The sequence below is a fragment of the Aegilops tauschii genome, chromosome 3, assembly GCF_002575655.3.
Source record: "Aegilops tauschii subsp. strangulata cultivar AL8/78 chromosome 3, Aet v6.0, whole genome shotgun sequence".
Lineage (NCBI taxonomy): Eukaryota > Viridiplantae > Streptophyta > Magnoliopsida > Poales > Poaceae > Aegilops > Aegilops tauschii.
Window position 1 is genome coordinate 26730626 of NC_053037.3, and position 20992 is coordinate 26751617.

At 44.6% G+C, this 20992-nt stretch overlaps 2 protein-coding genes across 4 annotated transcripts; both read right to left on the reverse strand.

The window, feature by feature from the left end:
* Window positions 1-2300: 2300 nt before the first annotated feature.
* Window positions 2301-5878, reverse strand: LOC120976389 (uncharacterized). The gene is made up of 2 exons (XM_040403308.3): window positions 4361-5878; window positions 2301-2915 (listed from the first exon to the last, which is right to left on the reverse strand). Exons 1-2 carry the CDS (start codon window positions 5772-5774, stop codon window positions 2542-2544), a joined length of 1788 nt encoding a protein of 595 aa, XP_040259242.1. The 5' UTR covers window positions 5775-5878; the 3' UTR covers window positions 2301-2541.
* A 6897-nt stretch (window positions 5879-12775) lies between these two features.
* LOC120976390 (uncharacterized) lies at window positions 12776-19213 on the reverse strand. Of its 3 annotated transcripts, none has more exons than XM_040403311.3 (5): window positions 18890-19213; window positions 16930-17243; window positions 15162-15908; window positions 14034-14155; window positions 12776-13308 (listed from the first exon to the last, which is right to left on the reverse strand). In XM_040403311.3, exons 2-5 carry the CDS (start codon window positions 17239-17241, stop codon window positions 13281-13283), a joined length of 1209 nt encoding a protein of 402 aa, XP_040259245.1. In that variant the 5' UTR covers window positions 17242-17243; window positions 18890-19213; the 3' UTR covers window positions 12776-13280. The 3 variants fall into 3 exon arrangements, with proteins under 3 accessions (XP_040259245.1, XP_040259243.1, XP_040259244.1); XM_040403309.3 differs by having other exon boundaries at window positions 16930-17246; XM_040403310.3 differs by having other exon boundaries at window positions 16930-17246; window positions 18881-19213.
* Between the last annotated feature and the right edge of the window lie 1779 nt (window positions 19214-20992).

Genomic DNA, 20992 nt, shown 5'->3' on the forward strand with positions numbered 1-20992 from the left:
TAATTGCTTTAAATTGTTTTCTTTAGTTTTTTGACATATTTTTTTAGTTTCTGTTAAGTTATCCGTAGCTATTTTATTTTTAGTATTTTTTTAGTATTTTATTTCTTTTATCCTACTAGAAAACTTGTTTTAAGCTTCATAGGAGTTTATATTTAAAAGTGCCTTATAAGTCCTGTACAACCATTGCCGTTTTATACATGAAGAAAAATATACTTTCCCACAATCTTTTTCCCTTCATTTACTTTGCCGCCATTTTCTCCCCCCATTCTCTCCTGCCATTTTCTTTCCCGCCATTCTCTCCCGCCACACTAAGGAGGCCAGTGTAGTCTCGTCAAGATGTCCGGTTATCCTTTTGATCGGTCAAGAAATAAAATACAAAAAAATACTACAAAAAAATATCTATTGATAACTTAACAGAAACTAAAAGAATATGTCAAAAAAAATAAAGAAAATAATTTAAAGCAATTAAAATTAAAAGAAATAGCACAAAACCTATAAAACACTAAAACATAACTGTTTTCGTAAAAACCTAATTTTGAATAATCCTAAAATTCGCCAATTAATTACTACTGATAAACAAAGTCACAAAGAACCAGTAGCAAAAAGAATCATCTAAAAAAATACTCCTAGCTCAAATTATAGGCAATCTAGTGATTTGAGAAAATTCATGAAAATTCAAATTCAAACTTTCAAATCTAATCAACTTGATATCTACAGAAACTTTATAAAATTTCTAATCTAATGCAAAAAGAATCAAATTAAAATACTAAAAATCCTAATTGATATGAATTTTCTAAAACAGGAGAGCAGGTGTTGGCCGAAGACCACTTTTTGGCCTACTGTTGGCCGAAGAGGGACTTTTTGGCCTACCGTTGGCCGAAGAGGCAGCGACTCCAAAAAGGGAGCTAGTCGGGCTCGGGAGGTGGCGGAGGAAGCGGCGGCGCCAAGCGGAGAGCCATCAAGCAAGAGAAGATGTGACTTGAGTCCTCTACTGTCCCGCATAGGGGGCACAGTCCGTCACCTGGGCCATTCCGCTTGCGAACCTCCACTCCAGAGGGAGTCCGGCCACAGATCTATTGCCACAGGAAGATCCTAATCTTCAATGGAAGTCGAATGGACCACACCTGAGTAAGAGGCGGGACGGCAGGTGAGGGCGCGATGGCCTGGTACAATGACTTGGTGGAGAAGATACCCGAGGGCACAAGGCGCCAGGATATGTGATCGGCCGCAAGATCAACATCAGGCTCATGGAGAGCAATGCAACCGAGGAGCTCGTCCCAAGCAGCAAGATCCGGTGGCCCAAAAGGCCGCCGGAACGCGAGGCGCCCTAAATTAGCGAGGGCGACCTTGACGGAGATCCTAGGTTCTACCGTGATGGAGAACAAGTCGGGGAAGCGGGCTGCAAAGGTAACATCCCCAGCCCATCGGTCAAACCAAAATAATGTGGAGGCTCTGGAACCTACTGAGATGGAGGTCCTAATACGGAGAACCGGGAGCAGCTGAATGACAGACTGCCAAAATTGTGATCCGCCAGACCGCTGACAAAAAGCGAGCGGTTGGCCACGCAAATACTTATTTCGGATGATGCCAAGCCAGAGGCCACCCTCCTCTTGTGCAATGTGCCGAAGCCACCGCGAAAGCAGGGTGATGTTCATACGCTTGGGAGCACATAATCCCTAGTCCGCCTTGGTCACGCGGCTTGCAGATATCGGGCCAGTTGATCATGTGGTACTTCTGCTTATTATTCTCGCCTGCCCAAGAGAATCGAGCCTAGACCTGGGCACAAACAGGTATTCCAACACGTGCAATATGCCCACTCACTTGTATTCGTGGCCTGTTGCAACCTATTTCCATTTTCATTTTTATTGAGTAAGGTTTGCTTGTGAACCTGAATTTGACATGCCCATTTATTCTCTTGCTGTAGAGATAGTAATAAGCACGTCTACAAGCACACTTTACTCAATCTACGCTTTGAAAATTGATGATATGTTCCCGCAAAAAATATACTGTATAAAAATTAAAAATGATGCTATATATATACAACAAAGGAACTTTGTCACTGCATCAGGATTGCTTCACAGTTGCGGCCGGACCGGTTTTTCTTCGATAGTGTCATTTTGGTTCATCTTGGACACCAAACGAAGCGCGTCAGAGCATCACACACTACTCCTTTTCGTAGCCTGGCCTTTTGGGGTGTGTGACGAGCGAGAGTAGTACTTCCTGCTTCTGAAGAACGGAGGGAGTATATACAAAGACAGTGAGTAGGCATGGAAAATTCAGGTTCAAAAAGGAAATCTGACTCGTACGAATGAAATGGAATAACTTAACATGCAACGAGCAAGTGATTGGGCATTGTTGTTCGTGGCATATTGCACGGAAAGCACTACAACAGCATCATGCATGTTCATGCGTTAGCGGTTAGCCACAGCCGGAACCATCATTCAAGATAGGGAAATGGACTGTTTAGGTCACCGGCAAGTTGCCAAAAGAGCAGGAGAAAAACCCTAAGCCAGCATCATCATCACCGCCAGATCTTCCATCTTAAGATCCTTTGTCCGTGTAGTATTTGTAGACCGCATCCACTTTGGTTCCGATGGACCGCAGGATCACGTTGGAGATGGCTGGTTCAGTCCATACTCCAAAGACGATTAGGACCATCCAGCAAAGTGCCAACATGCTGATAGACATCAGCATGCAGCGGTTTGAAGCCACATTCCCCCAAAAGTTACTGGGCTTGAAAATCTTGTGGCGCCTTTTCTTTGCACGGCTTCGTTTCTTTCGGTAGCAAACCTTCTCGGCACCTTGCTCGGCAGTAGAGCCACCCCAATAGCCCGGCTTCTCAGACTCTTCAAATATTCCTACTCCTCCTTGGTCCGGTCCTTGCCGCTGCTTGTGGCGCCTTCTCTGTGAGGTACCTATACCAGAATTTCAACAAAAAATTCAAGGGGGAGAACTTGAAGAACAAGTTGTGGGCTATTGCAAGATCCTACAATAGGCTTGATTGGAGAAAACATATGGATGACATGCAGGTATTGAACCAGGATGCATATAACTATTAGAAGCAATTGAACCTAGCTCATGGTGCAGAGCTTTCTTCACTACATTGCCCAAGTCTGACTTGCTACTGAACAATACATGTGAAGTGTTTAACAAGTAAGCGTTTTCAACACATTTTGTTGCATGATACTCATCTTCCTTTTGATGCTGAACTCTCATGGCCGAAGATATGAACAACTATTGCTCATACTCTATTTACAGAAATCTGGTACAACAAGTGTTGGACATAGGAAGCAACGCACTCAAACTACCGTGCTTGAAACACTCCTTCTTCAAGTATGTTATTCTTTCTTAACATCTCATTTCCCTGAAATGTGTTGCATTGATGCTTGATGCTTCTTTGGTTGTAAGCAGGCTCAAGCATCACATCAATCCCATGTGTCACCAGGCCCTATTCCAGAATCCGCCTTCATTGCTCGCAACAGAGATGCTTTGCAGCCCACTACAACTACCACATCCACTGTTGGCTTAAAGAAGAAGCAAAAGAAGAGGGTTACAAAGGCCAGCATCACTGAATATAAGTGAACATGTTCTCACTTGGACAGAGAGCCTTTTGGATAGACAACAGTTCTATTTTGGGTAGTATTTAGATGATGCCAGCTAGGTGTTGAAGTAAACCTCATGCATGTGTTGCTGTGGGTTTATCTGCACCTTGATATGTGCATTTTGAGGTTCTGATGTAATAGAAACCTAGATCACTAGCTTTTATTTCGAGTGCCATGTAATTCACTCTTAGTTATATGTACCCAATGCACTTCGTATTACTGCTGTTGCTGTGAATGCGGGCAATGCACTCATTTGTGTCAATGTTTCAGATCATGTTGTGTTACAGCTTCCATGTGTGTTGTAATTGAGACATTGTTTCAAGCACAACAATTTATTGCATGGTTGAAGTGAGCTACCAGGGTTGGTCCTCGCCATGGTTGAAGTGAATGAAGTGTGTGAGCTTGCAGCCATGGCAGAGGAGAGAATGAGTTGGAAACAAGAAGTGTGGGAGCTTGCAGCCATGGCAGGGGAGAAAATGAGGAAACAGAAGGGAAGTGAAGAAAGGAGCAGCCTTTCTGTGTTATGTACATGCAGGGGGGTAAATGCAAGCCCACCACCGTTTATGGCAGGAGTTTTGCCGCCAAAACTGAGTCATCCGACATGGCAAAGGTGTCCGACGGCAACAGTGTCGATACTCGGTTCTGAAATGCACATTCATAAGAAACAGAAAACCAAGAGTACGTCCAAGAGACGGCATAGTGCATTCCTGGCTAAACCACATGACAAAGGGCAATAAAAGGCAGAATATATAGTAGACCTGGTGTGATGTCGAAGTAGTACTCGGGAAAGGCGCACGGGCAGTAAGTTGTAATGGAGTAGGATGGTTTGGTGGCGATCGGGACTAGTGCCTTAAGAGCTGCACGCTTCATGTCAACAGTGATGACCCAGGCCGTGTCGTCTTCCTCGTTCACCTTGCACATCATGTATAGGAGATCGTCATCGTTCGTGCTCAAAGTCGGAATGAGGAATATCAGTCTCTTAATTTCCAGCTGTTTGGTGTCTTCATTCAAAAGCTTAGGCAACAATAACGAGTAAGTTGGTTCAACTGAGATTTCAGCAACACCAACTGTGTGGTGCCTGGCCCAATCATTCGAGGAGACCTTCCTGTTCCATGTGGTGGCTCTCCAACCCTGACCATTGGTCCTCCAGGAAGGTTCATCAAATTCTACCTCCACAAACTTGATCAGATCGCCGCAGCAGGTGATATCACGGGAGTACTCCGGGGCGTGGTAAGGATAACCGTCCCTATCAGTGATGCAAGCCATTTCAGAAGGTAACTGTATGTATGTGATGACAGGACGCTGGTCAAACAGGTTGCTCAGAAGAAGAATACCACGCAAGAGATCAACCAAGCCCAGCGAGCTTTCTCCGACGGTGATTTGCTTGGAGCTTGCATGCCTATCAAACAATAACTGATCGGAGTTGGATAAGCGGAGCAAGACCTCGTCGCTTCTCTTCCATGCCTTTGCCTCGGATGAAAAGATGTGAACATAGTAGTGCCAATCCTTATCGCTAGAATCCCACTCGTGGTGGAGGAAGGCCACGGCATAATGCTCGTCACCGCAAGGCAAAAGGCCAAACTGTTGGCTCATGAAGGCTTCGACCCTGGGTTTTGGGTCCGGGAGGGGGTGCAGCGACGGCCTCCCTCCGGGGATCCCACGGGCGGAGTAGACGAAGTGGTGGACGGAGCTCCATTCGGGGACGTTGAGGGTGACGCAGAAGAGCACGAAAGGTCCCTCGGCGCAGAGGAACAAGGGCGGGGTGTCGGAGAAGTCGTCCTCCTCGAGGCCGGGGCAGTGGACGGAGAAGTAGGAGACGTCGGGGGGCTCGACGAGCCAGAAGGACACCGCGACGGACTGGCCCTTCCCCGTGCGGCACTCGGCGGTGGTCGCGTTGCGGCGGTCGGAGATGCGCCCGGTCTGGTTGATTAAGACCAGATCCGGAAGGCGGGAGGTGGATCCGGCGTCGTCCTCGACGGCTTGGGTGATTTCGTTGAAGACCCGCCCGGGACGGCCGGAGCGCGAGTCGGTGGCGGCGGCGGCGGCGGCCTCGTCGTCTGTCGTAACCTCGTGGTCTAGCCTCGCAAAACGGTTGTGGTGGGGTTGGAAGCCTGGCCCTGGCCCTGGCCCTGGCACAAGCTTAACCAGGAAGGAGGGGTCGGGATGCGACATTGTTGCGGGGATTGGGACTCGGCGCACGAGTCAACCTAGCCAGGGCTGGCTGGAAGGGGAATTTCTCCTCTTGCCTCTTGTGCGTGGCGTGTGTGCGTTGGTGGAGTAGTTGGGTGGAGGAGAGGGAGGGCGGTGTCACGGATGCCACCGGGCCCGACCCTTCTACACTAGCTTCGAACGCGTACCATCCACGCTTCATCCTGCCAAAATTCAAACACAGATTCGAATTCGACCGCGGTGTCTTTACGCCGTTCGGAATTATGGGCATTTTTTTCTTTCAAGTAAAAAGGTTTTCCCGTTTCTACTACTACCCCATAAAGAAATATAAGATCGTTAAGGGAAAGGGAAACGCTTACTGTCAACAAAACCTAGGGCTATACTTCTGAAACATACGTGATGTTACAATGGTCTACGACGGGTTATATTTTACAACAAAATCTCTCGCGGAAATATTCTGCAACTAGACCTCAGTTGAATTATTTTGTTTGCAACAAAACATCAGTTGCAAAAATGTTTTTGCAACAAAACAGTTGTTGCAAAAAAAAAGAATCTGCAACAAGACCTGCGTTGCAATGGTGGAGGTGCGCTCGGCCGGTCGATGCGGCAGATCTGGCGGCTCGCGACCCGGCTGATCTTTTAGACGCGTAGCACGCCCCGGAATGGAAAACCCCCTTTACTTGAAAGAAACCATTAGAGATTCTTACAAGCGAGGTAACAAAAAGCACTAGACCCTTAACTAATGCAACATATCACCATAGTGGCCACCAGTAAAAATTTGGGACACATATTGAGTCAGCTGTCAGCAAAATGGATGTCATGTCTTTTATATGTGCCAGGTTGCTAAGGTAGTAAGGCTCGATTGCACCAAAGCAAGTCTGCCTGTACTATTAAGCATTTTTGCCTTGCCACCAGGCACATCTATTTTCAATTTTATTTTCTACTAGCCTCCTGTCTTTGTTTATAATCCTCACCTTGTTAAGGGGGCCCCCAAGATACTTCATGGGTAGATTCCCCCCTTGGCATGTAAATATTCTCCTATATTCCTCTTCTCTATTAACAGCATTCCCAAGAAGAAAAATTTCACTAAAGTCTTGAGTCACCCCTCTCACAACGCCATGTTTTCTTGCAGAATAATCACAAGAGCATCACCAACAAGATCAAATAACCTTAATCCTTTACAAGTTAAAGTCTGGTCCCATGACATCATTAACTTTAATGCCTACATGTCCCCCCTCCTCATGGTTTCTATAATCCAGTCATTCCATTTATTAAGAAGCCCTTTTAAGTAAAAGCATCTTTTGCACAAATGGCCATTTAAAATTTTGAATTCCTTCATTGTGTATTGATCTCTTTTTTTGTGTGGGTACCGTGTAGCGATCTTACATCGTTTTACTCAATACTTGTATCAGTCATTGACTCTTTTTATAATTGATTATACTTGTATCGATCAATAAGATTTTCTTAGGGAAAGATTCCCATGCCACCAATTTTTTAGTCCAATGTGTTGTGACCAATGGAGCCCGTCCCTCACTTCTCCGTGAGAGTCTGATGTTGTTTGTTGCTTGGAAAAATCAAATCATGGAGCAGTACCTAGAGTTCAAGTATGTAGCAGGATATGCAGAATTCTATTAAGTAACTTTACTCACTAGTTATTATCTCATTTTACAAAGAATTGAGGTAATCCGTGATGGCATCTTTGTATTTTATATCCATCACCCCACATGTCCCATTTTAGGAAGAAGAGCATAACGAATCTGAGAACTCTTTAACCAGACTCACAAATGGATGCCTTTGTTCAATTGTTTAGCACGAGCTTCGCTACCAATACATGAATGTTTCTATTTAGGTAATGAAGAAAATGCACAATCTAATTACCACCATAGCAATGAGTGCACCATTATATGCCTAGGTTGAGTTGCCACATTGCCAATGATGTGGTTACCTAGCTAGTTGTCGGCATTACAATTACTATTTGTGTAGGGTTGTAATTACTCAACCACCATAGCACGTCAAACTTGTGTCATGGCATCACTATAGTAACCCAGCTGTGCAGGTAAAAGTTACCATCATATCGTTGGTGAATTACCCATATGTGTAGGTAACAATTGCCACCATATCAGTGGTGTGGACGTGTGGTGACTAACTGTTACCTTAAAAAATTACCACCAAAGCAAGTTATCACTATTGCCTTGGTGTAGTTACTCATACCTCCATAATACATTTTATTAACATTGCGTTGGCGTAATTGTATAGGTTATAGTTACCATCATAGTAATGATATATACTTATTCAGACGTTGAAATAAAAAATCACTACAAAAAAAGACACGTTTGTGATGATACTTGATTTCCATAGTAGGTTCCATTTTCTTTCAGTGATGCACATATGTGACTATTTTATGACATAATCAAGATAATCATACATGTATTGTCATAGATGTATTCCATGACAATACTCACTTCTTCATCATGGAAGTGTGCTCTTCCATGAGAGAAAATGATGCGTCATAACATTATTTTGTCAAGGGTGACCAACATGTGGTAGCCGCCGTTATAGGTTGTCGTTAAGCTAGCGGGTGCGGGTTCCAAATCTGATACCCATCAACGACGTGGCTGACTACTGAGTTGCCATGTGTCGGCTTCCTATTGGCTGAGGGAGCCACGCATTAGCTGTTCGTTGTAACAAGTGACACATGTAAAATGGACTGCATGCGCCTATGAAATAACGACATGTGGCATGACCCAATAGAGGCCCTCTAGTTAAAGAGGTTGGCCTAGTCAAAGGCATATTTAAGGCCCACCATCCATAGTCTAAAACTTAATAGATCTGGCCCATGGAAGGCCCTTAGCGGCGTGCTTGCCGAGCTCATTTAGTACATGGGTCCATATGACCCATTCGGAAACGTGTGAATTTAGTCCACTATCGGCCCTTGGGTCATTCGACATGGTTACAACCCATTGATTCTTCTGGCCCATATGTGGCCCACGGTGTCTTTTTTCCCATATGTGGAATGTGGCGTCCTTCGGCCTATTAAACGTGTGTGGTGCTTCTGGGCTCATTTACAGCCAGTGGTGTCTTTCGACGTAGTAATGGCCCATGGTATCTTTGTGCCATTTTTGGCATGTGATAAAGGCCCTAATTTCTTTGGGCTCATTTATGGCCCATGTTGATTTTGGCCCATTTGTGGCCCATGGTACTTTTGGTCCATCCATGGTCCAAGGTGCTTTCGGCCCGTTTGTGGCACATGGTTCTTTTGACCTGTTGGTGGCCCGTGATGCTCTCAACCCGTTTGTGACCCATCGTTATCTCAACTCATTTGTTGCTCATGGTTATTTCAGCTCGTTAACGACCAAGGTGTGTTCGGTCCATTAGTGGACCGTGGGAAGCAACATATGTAGTGATTAACAATAAAAATGCACTTTACAATTGAAAATTAAATAGAAAACATCTATTGTGTATCAAAGTTCGCCACAATGTAGATTAATACAACAACAAAATAAATCCATAGAATCAAGTCCACGTCAACACAGGTTAAGAAACGTTAACCTTGCCTCAAAGCTATCGTGCAAGTAGATGAGCAAGCCAATGAGACTGACCTTGGTTGACACTTATATCCTCCAGTTCTAACTGGTTAGCGATAATGTGCGCATTTGATTTCTCCGTGATCTTCCTTGAAGATTCGACTTTCAGTTCGAGCATAGTCGAACCATGTATTTTCTCTTGGCGTTGAGGCTGAACAAGTCAAACTGATTCAGGCGGCGATTTCATTAAGCTTGTGTCACTAGTAGTGGTGAGTATCTTCAACACTACATCAAGACGTGACTTTGTGGTTATCTTGCTATCATCAAGATGTTTTGCCTTATTATCTGCAGTAGTTTTAATAAAGATAAACATGGGTTTGTCTCACTATATTCACAAAATTGCCATCATATCTGAGTTAGCATTCTAAAAGATAAACAAACAGACAGATAACATGTTTTGCATCTTTATAAACAACCATGGTTAGTATACTGTCAATCCCATCCCATTTCATATTGAAAAATCAACACATTGTTTAAAATAGGATTAATATAATATAGCATTGTTCATATCATTAGCTAACTCAGTTAAGACAAAGTAGGTAGTGCCACAGTGTATGTGTTGGCAGCTCCACCCTACCACTGGAATACAGATGAATAACACGAGCATAAATGCAGGGGTAAAGAACCAAATGGTGGATAAAGAAGCTCCCTTCTTTCTCCCTTCCCCTTTTCCCTCTCCGGTAGAAGGAAGGAGGGGGGAGAATCCTACTTGGACTAGGAGTCCAAGTAGGACTGCCCCCTTTTGGCACGCACCCTAGGCCGGCCACCTCCTCCTCCCCCCTTTATATACGGAGGCGGGGGGGGGGGGGGGCACCCGAAAGGCACAACAGACAATCTCTTAGCCGTGTGCGGTGCCCCCCTCCACAGTTCAACACCTCGGTCATATCGTCGTAGTGCTTAGGTGAAACCCTACGCCGGTAACTTCATCATCACCGTCGCCACGCCGTCGTGCTGACGAAACTCCCCCTCATCCTCAACTGGATCAAGAGCTCGAGGGACGTCATCGAGTTGAACGTGTGCTGAACTCGGAGGTGTCGTACGTTTGGTACTTGCTCGGTTGGATTGCGAAGACGTTCGACTACATCAACCGCGTTAACATAACGCTTCCGCTTTCGGTCTACGAGGGTACGTGGACACACTCTCCCCTCTCGTTGCTATGAATCTCCTATTTAGATCTTGCGTGATCGTAGGAATTTTTTTGAATTACTACGTTCCCCAACAGGCATATCAACAAACAGCGTGCGGCCATCGGGAAGGTTACCCAAGGGGATGGCCCGTTGGCGCTTCCTTTGCGTCCCGGTGGATTGGCTGGCAACAGGGGTGGCATTGAGATCAAGGGGAGGCACCACCGGGATGATTGGCATGAAGTCACCCATTTTTTGCGAGCCGTCTCGAGGTGATGTGGAGAAGCGAGACGTGATGGGGTCATATCCGGGACAGAGCCCATATGTCGGCAGCGTCGTTGACATGCCCGGCGACTCCGGAAGCTTGGGCGGACGGGCCACCAATGATCCCATGTTAGACACCGCCGGGGCGGCGATGAGAACGGTCGGCTATTGGTACTGTAGAATGAGGAGGGCCTATTGCGCGACCTTGGCAACCAGGGCATCGCTCTCTGTAGCGGTGGTTTGGGCTTGAGTGGCAGCGACTTATTTTTTGGCCTTCTCGTTCCTCCTCCGGCTAGCCCTCTTTGTCATCTCGGACCTAAGCGAACACAAGCGGACCAAATGGATCGATGCGTTGGAGTTGGCCTAATACAGCCTAGGCATTTGGCTTTGTGGGCAGCCAAATGGGTTGCAGGACAAGGGTAGGATGCTGTCGACGGATGAGGCATGTCCGGGCGGATGCAAACCCGACACAAATTTGGATCAAATATGGGTGGAAGCGGACAAAAAACAGACATCTGTCTGTTTGTGTCAGTGAGTTTGGCTGTGTTTTTGTCAGCGCGCATCCAAACAGACATGGACAAACGAAATGTGTCGACTCGTTGGAGTTGCCCTTGCTTCAACAGCTCAACTGAGCCAGTAATGCAAGGGGCCAAAACCCATGTGAGCATCCAAACACACCATGAGGCTTTGTTTGGTTGTCTGGGAAAGAGAAATAAAAAGAGAAGAAAATGGGATGAGCACCAGCAGTCGATCCCTTGATCAACTTATAGCAGACAACGCCGCTAACCACTACGGTAGCTTCCCATTTCGTGATATGGGCGAGACCTTCTTAGACTGAAAAACAATGATTTTTCATTGGTTTTGTCATTCTTTTTTGCATTTTCTTTTTTCTTCTCCATTTTTTGTTAGTTTTCTTTTTTATTCTCCATTTTTTTGGTTTTACTTTTCTTTTCCATTTTTTGTTTGATTTTCTTTTTTTCTCCATTTTTTGTTTTTGTTTTGTTTTTTTCTTATGTTTGTTTTCGTTTTCACTTTACGTTTTCGTATCAACATTTTTTCTACACGTTCAACATTATCCGAACCCTTATTCAACATATTTTCAAATACTTGTTCAACATTTTAATATTTATTCAACATTTTCAAATACTTATTCAACATTTTTCAAATACTCGTTCAACATTTTTTAATACTTATTCAATTATTTTTCAAATACTTGTTCAATATTTTTAATACTTATTCAACATTTTTTAAAATACTCATTCAACATTTTTCAAATTCTTATTCAACATTTTTAATACTTATTCAACATTTTTAAATACTTGTTCGACATTTTTTAAATACTCGTTCAATATTTTTTACACGTATTTAACATTTGTCAAATGTGTTATATATATATAATATTTAAAAGTATAAAGAAAAGTAAAAAATAAAGCGAAAAAACGGAATACTGAAAGAAAAAAAGGAGGTCATGTCCTCCCATGCAGCTGGGCCGGCCCATCTAGGGCTCCCCCGACGCAAGGTTACCCCCTCGTCTCGCGTAACGCGAGGAATAGGGGCGCCATGTTTTTGTCCCGATCAACCCGTAATCCAGGTTTTCTCTCCAACGTCTCTGGACATAGGGAGAATTCTCCGCAGCAGTCGTACGCAATGCAATCTCCTTCACCTCTGTCTCCCTGACGCTGGATGGGGAGCTCCCGTGCGAGCAAACACTGGAGGGGCTTGGGGGTATCTTCCCATGGATTCGAAGTGGCATAGTAAATTCCCTGCAAGGATTTGGTGCCCTGGTTTTAGCTCCCTTTGCTTCCAAATGAGCCCTGCAGGTTGAGATGTGCCATGTGCTGCAGGTTGAGATGTGCCTGCAGACTGAACTAAGGTCAGAGTCAAGGTCGACCGCCGTATTGCTCCTGAGATGAACTCGCTGGCTAGCTGATTCTATGGGGGAAGAGAAGAAGTGCACTGGCTGACGTGGAATCATTTCCAAACATTTCTGTTTTGTTCACGACGGTTGATAATCCCGAAAGCAAACACTGCATTTTCTGGATCAGATTGCATTATCTCACAACTGAGAAATTTCTATGCCCCCGACAATTTCATGTATCGTTGCTCTAAAAATTCTGACATTTGAACCGGTATCTTGCAGGAAATTAGAACAACATACCACATGCCCATACTACACAATACAAACACATGATCAACGGCTACTCTTCTGTTGAAAATGGTATCTAACCAACTACTCCTACACAGCTCCATCAGGTATTGCCATAGAGTTGACCATAATATCAAAATTGGAGTGATAGCGACAAAGATATCCTTCACTTATCTAACCATGTCACTACAGACTACATCAAGCAACCTACTCACAACTAAGGGATCCGAGCACATGGGGCTACATGACAGGATTGCTCCGGTTCTTTAGCTTTCCACGCAATGTTGTACAGGGCCTTAGAGAGTCACTGCAGAGCTTCTTGAGTAACTTGTGAATGCTTCCAGATGTTGCTTCTCAAATAAGCTTTGGCTGCTTTGCTTCGGCTTTGGCTTCAGTTGTTTTCCCAGGCATAGTCCAACCTACAACGAAAGATAGTCTTATTTAGTTTCTCAAAAGAAAATAAACGGAGAATACATGTTTAACACACATCAGCTTTGTTATCATAACTATTTAACACATCAAACCACTTGAAATACCCAGTAAAATACTACTCCCTCCGTCCCAAAATAAGTGTCGCTGATTTAGTACAAAGTTGTACTAAACCAGCAACACTTATTTTGGGACAGAGTGAGTAGTACTTAACACAGTAAATACTTCTAGTTCCTAGCAGTAAGATGCTAAAGAACTACAGTACTATCCATGAGAGACAGCCCTAACATGTCATGCTAAAATAACGACTAGAACCAAATCTAATCTATACATTTAAACTCCTGCTTTGCCGGGCATTAGACAAACAAACCATAAGAATACATGATCAACAGCTACGCTGTCGAAACATTATTTAACCTACAGTGGCACCCCTGCATCTGAGTTAAACTGATACTCACACCACATGGCTACGTGTTTTCATCAGGTATGCCACAGTTTACCATATTAAAATTGGAAGGGATGGCGAAGATCAAAATGGTCAGTTCTCGTAACACAATCGATAAAATGTATTGTTTAGTTTTTCAAAGAAACTGCTGAAGACATGCTTCAAACATAAATTTTGTTACAATAATAGCTGTTTAACAGCGCAAAATCACTTGGAAATTTCCAACTAAATAAATATAGTAAACATGTCTCGTTTTGTAGAGAAACTTACAGGCCGGCCATCTCCAGCACCATCACTAAATGATAAGTGAGTTTCACTGTAAAGGGCGGGAACAACTCAGCGCCTGCAGTGTCAATGTCTTTCATGCTCCCAATCTTCTGCTGACCATTAGCCTATAAACATCATAAATGTCACATCATTAGAAACCAACTATGGAAGAAACCATCATTCCTAATATTACTTGAGTTTAAACTTGCCCTTGCATACTTCGCAATGAAGAGAGAATTTGAGTACAAACTAAGAAGTGATCCACCAAGACTTATGGTGGACCGTTTGTTGGTTTAAAATTCCAGATGGAGACTTCATGCATCTTACATGAGGGATGGAACAACTTTAAAATTGTTTTACCTTATCAGCAATACTTGCAGAACTTCAATTGTTTATGTGCAACAGAGTGTATGTTAAGCTGTATCCAACTGACAGACAAACGCGCCCAACTACAGAGTTTGGTGAGGCTGTTAGGCCAGCAAAAAGGAAATGGATATGGGAGGTCATATTATCTTAGATGAGTCAAGATCCTTCCACTGGGGCAGCGGAGTGTACCCCGTTGCATATGGAGTTATAGAAGCAGAATCAACTGAAAGCCGGACTTGGTTTCTTCAAAGGGTGCATTGAATGGTTGGAACGCACCAGGCTTTAGTTATGCACGGATGCATGCAAGGGTTTGGACAATGCAGTGCAGAACGTACTTCAAGGTCTGGAGCATAGGGATTACAGAGTGCATGGGACACATTGCTACCAATTTTGTGAAGAAGTTCAAAAGGCTTGTTTTTCAGAAAAAAGTTCTGGCCACTGGCCAGCAGCAGTAGCATGCGTCCCTCAAAGGCATGCAGGTTACATGGCCCCAATGCTGGGTGTGGAGGGATACTTGGAAGAGCTCCATTAAAAAATCTGGACTGGAAGCAAGTTAAGCGACATATGCAAAGTGGACTCGTCGTTCGTAACTTGCTTAAAGTTGTTAGATAACTAATAATGGAAAGATGAAGATGATGCAAAAAAGGTAGTACATTAAACACAAGATGGAAAACAGTGACAAAAACACAATCCCAAACATCGTGATGGTAAAAACTAAAAACACAAATTTTCCTAATTAATTTAACGAAGTTCCAGTCAACTTACATGTCTATCCCCTCCATGTTCCAAGAAGTTCCTCAGAAATCTGAACAATTCATCTGGCCCAGGTCCATATCGACAAACTGTATTATTGGGTTTGAATTGATGATAGTACAAGGTTTCCCTCAACAATGGGTCCTTGTCAGCCAAAGTCCGCCAATCTTTCAAAGTTATATTTATCTTGGCCACCGTTGCATCCAAAGACGCCTTTTCTACTGCACCCAATGCCTTCAGGATCTGGAACAGATCCCTGAACAGAAGCTTCTTCTCACGAGAGGATTTGCGGGCCAAATGTTTCCCCAAGAACTTTATGAACTTTTTCATGTCAATGGGAGATGAATTTGCACTGACAGGAGGATCTGTCAGCGTGGCATGGAGTTGGTGAACATATGCTTCAGGCCTCTTTTTCTTTTTCTTAACTGAAGCTTCAGGTTTCTGGCTGTCAAACTTGTAATGATCAATTAGCACTCTGCCTAATGTTGATAGATCAAGGAGCAGGTTCCCAAAAGATCCAGTGAAGGTAGGCGCCAAACTGATTCTGCATCGGTTTCCAGTCAACCGAAGATGCTCAGAAGAGAAGGTACCGGCCCAACTTTTACCACTCATGTGTGCATTAAGAATAATGTCTATGAATCCTGCCAGCAACTGCAAACCCTCTTTGGTGCAGACAAGAACTGTGTCGCCGTTATGCCTTGTATACAGTTCACTAACAGGATATCTTTCCACATATTTTGAGATGGACTTCTCCCCCAGCTTTCAACCATACATGCAAAAAAAAATAGCAGGCCAAGGTGATATAATTAATGCACATAAACAAAGTACCCATCAGTGAGCATGGTCAAAATGGATCGTTTTGCCGCATATCAGTACACCTTGTTACCATAGGAAAAGACATAGAATCATACAAAGAATTTAACAATTTACCATTTTAAACGGTGGAACATGGATGGTTTCGCAAGGCAAACATGCAAAGCTGTAAAGTAACAAGATAAAGAAACATTCTAACTCTGAAAAAGGTCACAGTCCAGCCAAACATATCACACAAGATTCGCTGAAGTACATAAGCAGCACCAAAATAAGTAACGACGACTCCACCACGAAAGGAGCCATACAATAACAGCAAAGTTTAGTAAGAAAGAACAACTTCACAAGACCCAAAAGTACAGAGTTCTGATGGTATAAGGTGCATGCAAATCCTTATGCAAGAAAAATGAATCACACCAAAAAAAAGGCACCTGTCACTAGTAGTTCATAGTAACTGCAGAATGACTGTCACTTAAAGCTAAATCTATTGTGACCATGAAATGAATTGCAGTTAACATGGACAGCGAGGAACTTGACATAAAACAAACATAACCTAATTTATCGAGGAAAACCCTCAGATCATACGACCAGAGACTTCTCTGCCAGGAGGATGTGGACAGGACCAGAGTAACGAAATTCCTAAATTATCTAAAGAAAAACTTGCTTTTGAATGGGGAACATCAATATCTATCACCATTTCCAGCCCTAGCACTGCAGGTTAATAACATCACTTGAAAGCTTAACTACTTCATGGCGACAGGTTACTCAATTATTCTCCTCTAACATCTGAACAAAGCTACACAGATTAGGATATTCGTGCTGCAAGCCAACATAGATCGATACAGTAACTCAAGTAACAGAACAGCTACAACATTGATTCCTAAACACACACACACACACACACACACACACATGGAGAGAGAGAGAGAGAGAGAGAGAGAGAGAAAGAGAGAGCACAAAGAACACATACCAGCAAGCTCAGTATGCATGGAGCCCATAACGATATTACCAATACCCAGGCCCAATCACGGACCCGATCTGCCACCGCATACAGAACCAACGGTGCAATGTACAGCACAAAGGGTGCAATGAGGATAGCTCGACGAACCAAGGAAGATGGCCCGTCATCTGGGATCCAGTTGAGATACAAAGAAAGCCACCCACCCCATAGTATGAGTTGGTAGATAAAACTGTGTAAGACTTCCTTCAAGCGCCGGCGCTTGTCCAACTGTAGAGCAGTCCTTTCAGCCTTTTTCCTAGTTTGATGATGTCGCCGAGCCATGCCTACTGAATTGTCATGAGAAAAAGATATTAGGGTTTGACCATCGCTGGAGGCCAAGCCGCAGGGTGCAGAGCTGGATGACTGGATAATTAAAATACCATTCAAGAGCAAAAAGAAGTAGGTTACTGAAGAGCAAAACCATCATAGTTACAGAAAACTAGATTCCTGAAAGGATTCTAAGCGAAGGAAACAAAAGTGCCATGTTTGAGACAAAAAAACAAAGCAAATCTGTACTGGCTGCAACCTTATCCCTAGACTACACAAGCAGCAATGCTATGAAGCAAAGTGATTGCACCAAGAGCAACATGATTCTAACAAAAGGGGGCCAAAAAGAGGTTTGTCTAAAAAGAGCATGAGTAAAAATTTAAGCCAAATCAAACAACAGTGATCATGCATATCGGTATCACTGCTAGGTGAATATTTCAGTTTTGTAGGAATTTTGGGGCTTGCCACACCATTTGGAAACAAAACAATGGACGAGTATAATGAATATGAGCATACAACTAATCAATTTGATATCTAATTCTAGAATAGGAATGGGTGTTAAATCTTACAACAACAAGGGTCAAACCATTGCAAAAAGTTACTTGTCAGTTTGATATCTATTTCAGAAATAAATTCCAGATTGAATTTCTAACTCTCAAACAAAGCTAGTTCAAAACCTAAGAGGAGAATGTGTGCAACTCAAATCGCAGGTGATCGAGAAAACCTTTGTACTGCAACTGTACGACAATAGACAATCAGTACCCTTCTGAAATGAGAGATTTCCAAACCTAAGGGTACATAAGGAGCAGCTGATTAACTGTCCAACAAACAAATATCACAAGCCAGAGACTTGGCGTATAGTTCACCAAAAACAGTTATGAAAATCAAATGCTAGCAGATCAAGGGAATTTATGTAATTAATTCTAATTGCATGGTAAGGAGACAATATGCTACATCATGAAAAAGAGATTTGAAAGGCTACAAGAAGTAGAGTTTTAGTTAAGCGACCCCTGAATTAAGCAGTCAAACAGGAAAGTAACTCCCAAACAGGGAACCATGTGACCCAAGCTGCGAAAACAAGTTGAATGGCGAGGCAGCACCCCTCACCCAAAATTGCAGATCCTGGGATTCGATCCCTGGTCTCCTGGGTATCACAGAGGAGAGCTGACCACTTAGCTAAAATGGTGTTTGTGATGTGAAGGGCGCCTGACGTTTTTGAACCAGTGCCAGAAGGCCGAGCCCTGTTCTTCACCGCGTACAGGAAGATGGCACGGTGCCGTGCCGGCAACCAACGGAACAGTGGAGCACGGGCGGGGGTGCGGGATTGGGAGGCGGTGTGGTGCGTGCAAGCGGCGCTACAATGGAACATGCGCGCGCGGGGTCTCTCGAGGGCGAGCTCGTGCTTGCCTCAGATGCTTCGGCGGAGGCCATGGGGCTTGCGCTCGAGCGCGTGCGTGCGCGTGGGTGAGCTGCGGGGCGCTGCGGTCTGGCCGCGGTGCAGGTGCATGAGCGAGTCACAGCAGAAATAACTACAACAACGACAAAATAAAACGAACTCTGCCAGAGCACGGGGAACGCGGTGATGGCATGGGCAGATCGTGGTCTACGCGGAGCGAATGGAGGCGAGGATGGACGGGGAAGAATAGGGATATACCTCCCTCACCTAGGACAAAACGATGCGGACGGGGAGTTGCTGCAGTAACTGCGGCGACTAGCTGAACTCCGGCGCTGATCTGACCGTGAAGCAGGGGAGGAAGAGGACGACGGGGAGGTAGCCGGACTTGACGATCCTTGGGCGCGGCTCGACGTCAGAATGGATCCCGGGCAGCGATCTCCAGCGACTGGTCGACGGAGGGGAGGCCACGGCGGAGGGCTAGGCCGGCAGCGAGCTCGTGGCCGCAGCGGCCATGGCGGGGAAGCAGCCACGTGGGCCGCGTCTTACCTCCTCGCGGCGGCGGAGGAGGGAAGGAAGAGGATGGGGGAACCCTAGGGCGGAGGCTGCGGGTTTTATCCGGAGGAGCGGGCGCGGTGCCGTGTCCACGGTGGCCAATGTGCCCCTGGCGCGGCCGTTTTTACTGTGAGAGGGGAGCGAACCGAGGAGGAGGAAGAACAGGCGTGTGGGTCGCTGGCAGTGGGTCCGGCGCGGACATCCACGTGGAAAGGAGCACGGGCGCAGGTGAGAGGGGGGTGCTGCGGGGCCGGTCCGGGAGGGAGGAGGCCCAGGTGGCTGTGGTGCTGGTCTGCGCTGCTGCTGCGTTTATTTTTTCTTTTACTATTTTCTTCAAACAGAAAAGAAAAGAAACACACAGGGAGTGTGGAGACGAATTTGAGAGAAGTGAGGATATTCCTGAACTCCTGGAATATTATAAATTTAATAAAATTGGCTTGGCAATTTTTAGAGACATAAAAGTTAAACAAGTTTGAATTTGATTCAAACTTGAGTGAATTTTTAGTCCAACCAAAACAACTTCGAAAGAGATGAAATTTGGCAGTGAGGTTAAGGACATGGTCTAATATTTGCAGGAAAAAAATTAATTGAGTCCAATAAAATGTCACTAGCATAAAGAAGTAAACGAAGAAGAAGGTGAGGGTGCATGATAGGTTGAGAGAGGTAGCAAAGGGGTGTTGAACATCAACAGCATACATAGAGCAAGTAGCCACAAGATGAACAACACAATGCACATGATGATCATGACAACACATGAATGACCAAATGCAATATGACAATCAAGGGCATGGCAATGCAACAAGTAAAAACAACAAAGCAAAACAAGATGATGAAGCCATAAATGATAGAACCCACATGGAAATAGATCATGACAAAGGTTGGATAGGTTACAAAATGGGAAGGGTTACATTTGGGGTGTTACAACTCTCCTCCAGTACAAGAGGATCTCATCCCGAGATCTAGGAACGAAAGAAATCGGGATATTCGGAACAGAGATGATCCTCACGTTCGCAAGTTGCTTCTCGGTCGGAATGATGTGACCACTTAACTTTGAGGAACTTGATAGACTTGTTGCGAGTTTTGCGCTCGGTTTCTTCGAGAATGACAACAGGATGCTCACGATGGGATAAGTCTTCTTGGAGGTCAATCTCTTTGAAGTCGATAGTGTGCTCGGGCGTCTTGAAGCGCTTGCGAAGTTGTGACACGTGAAACACATCGTGCACATTTGAGAAGTTGGAAGGTAGCTCAAGTTGGTAGGCAAGATTGCCTCTTTTGCCAACAATTTTGGAAGGACCCACATATCTTGGGGCTAGCTTCCCTTTGATACCGAAACGTTGAGTGCCCTTCATGGGGGAGACTCAGAGATAGACATGGTCTCCAATCTCGAAAGCCAAGTCACGGTGCTTGCTATCGTAGTAGCTTTTCTGGCGTGATTGCGCAGCTTTGAGGTTCTCACGGATGACTCTACACATCTGTTTAGCTTCTGTGATCAAGTCATTGCTGAGAAGTTGGCGCTCACCGGTTTCTGACCAGTTGAGAGGAGTACAACACTTTCTGCCATACAGAATTTTGAAATGGGCCTTGCCCGAACTTGCTTGGAAGTTGTTGTAGGAGAACTCGGCAAACGGAAGGCAATCTTCCCACTTCATACCGAAAGGGATGACACACGATCCAAGCATGTCTTCGAGGATTTGATTGACCCTTTCAACTTGGCCACTTGTTTGAGGATGAAAGATTTTGCTGAAATGGATCTTGGTACTCATTGCTGGCGAGAATGATCGCTTGCTTAGCTTCTAAGGAACCTACGGTTTATTCCTG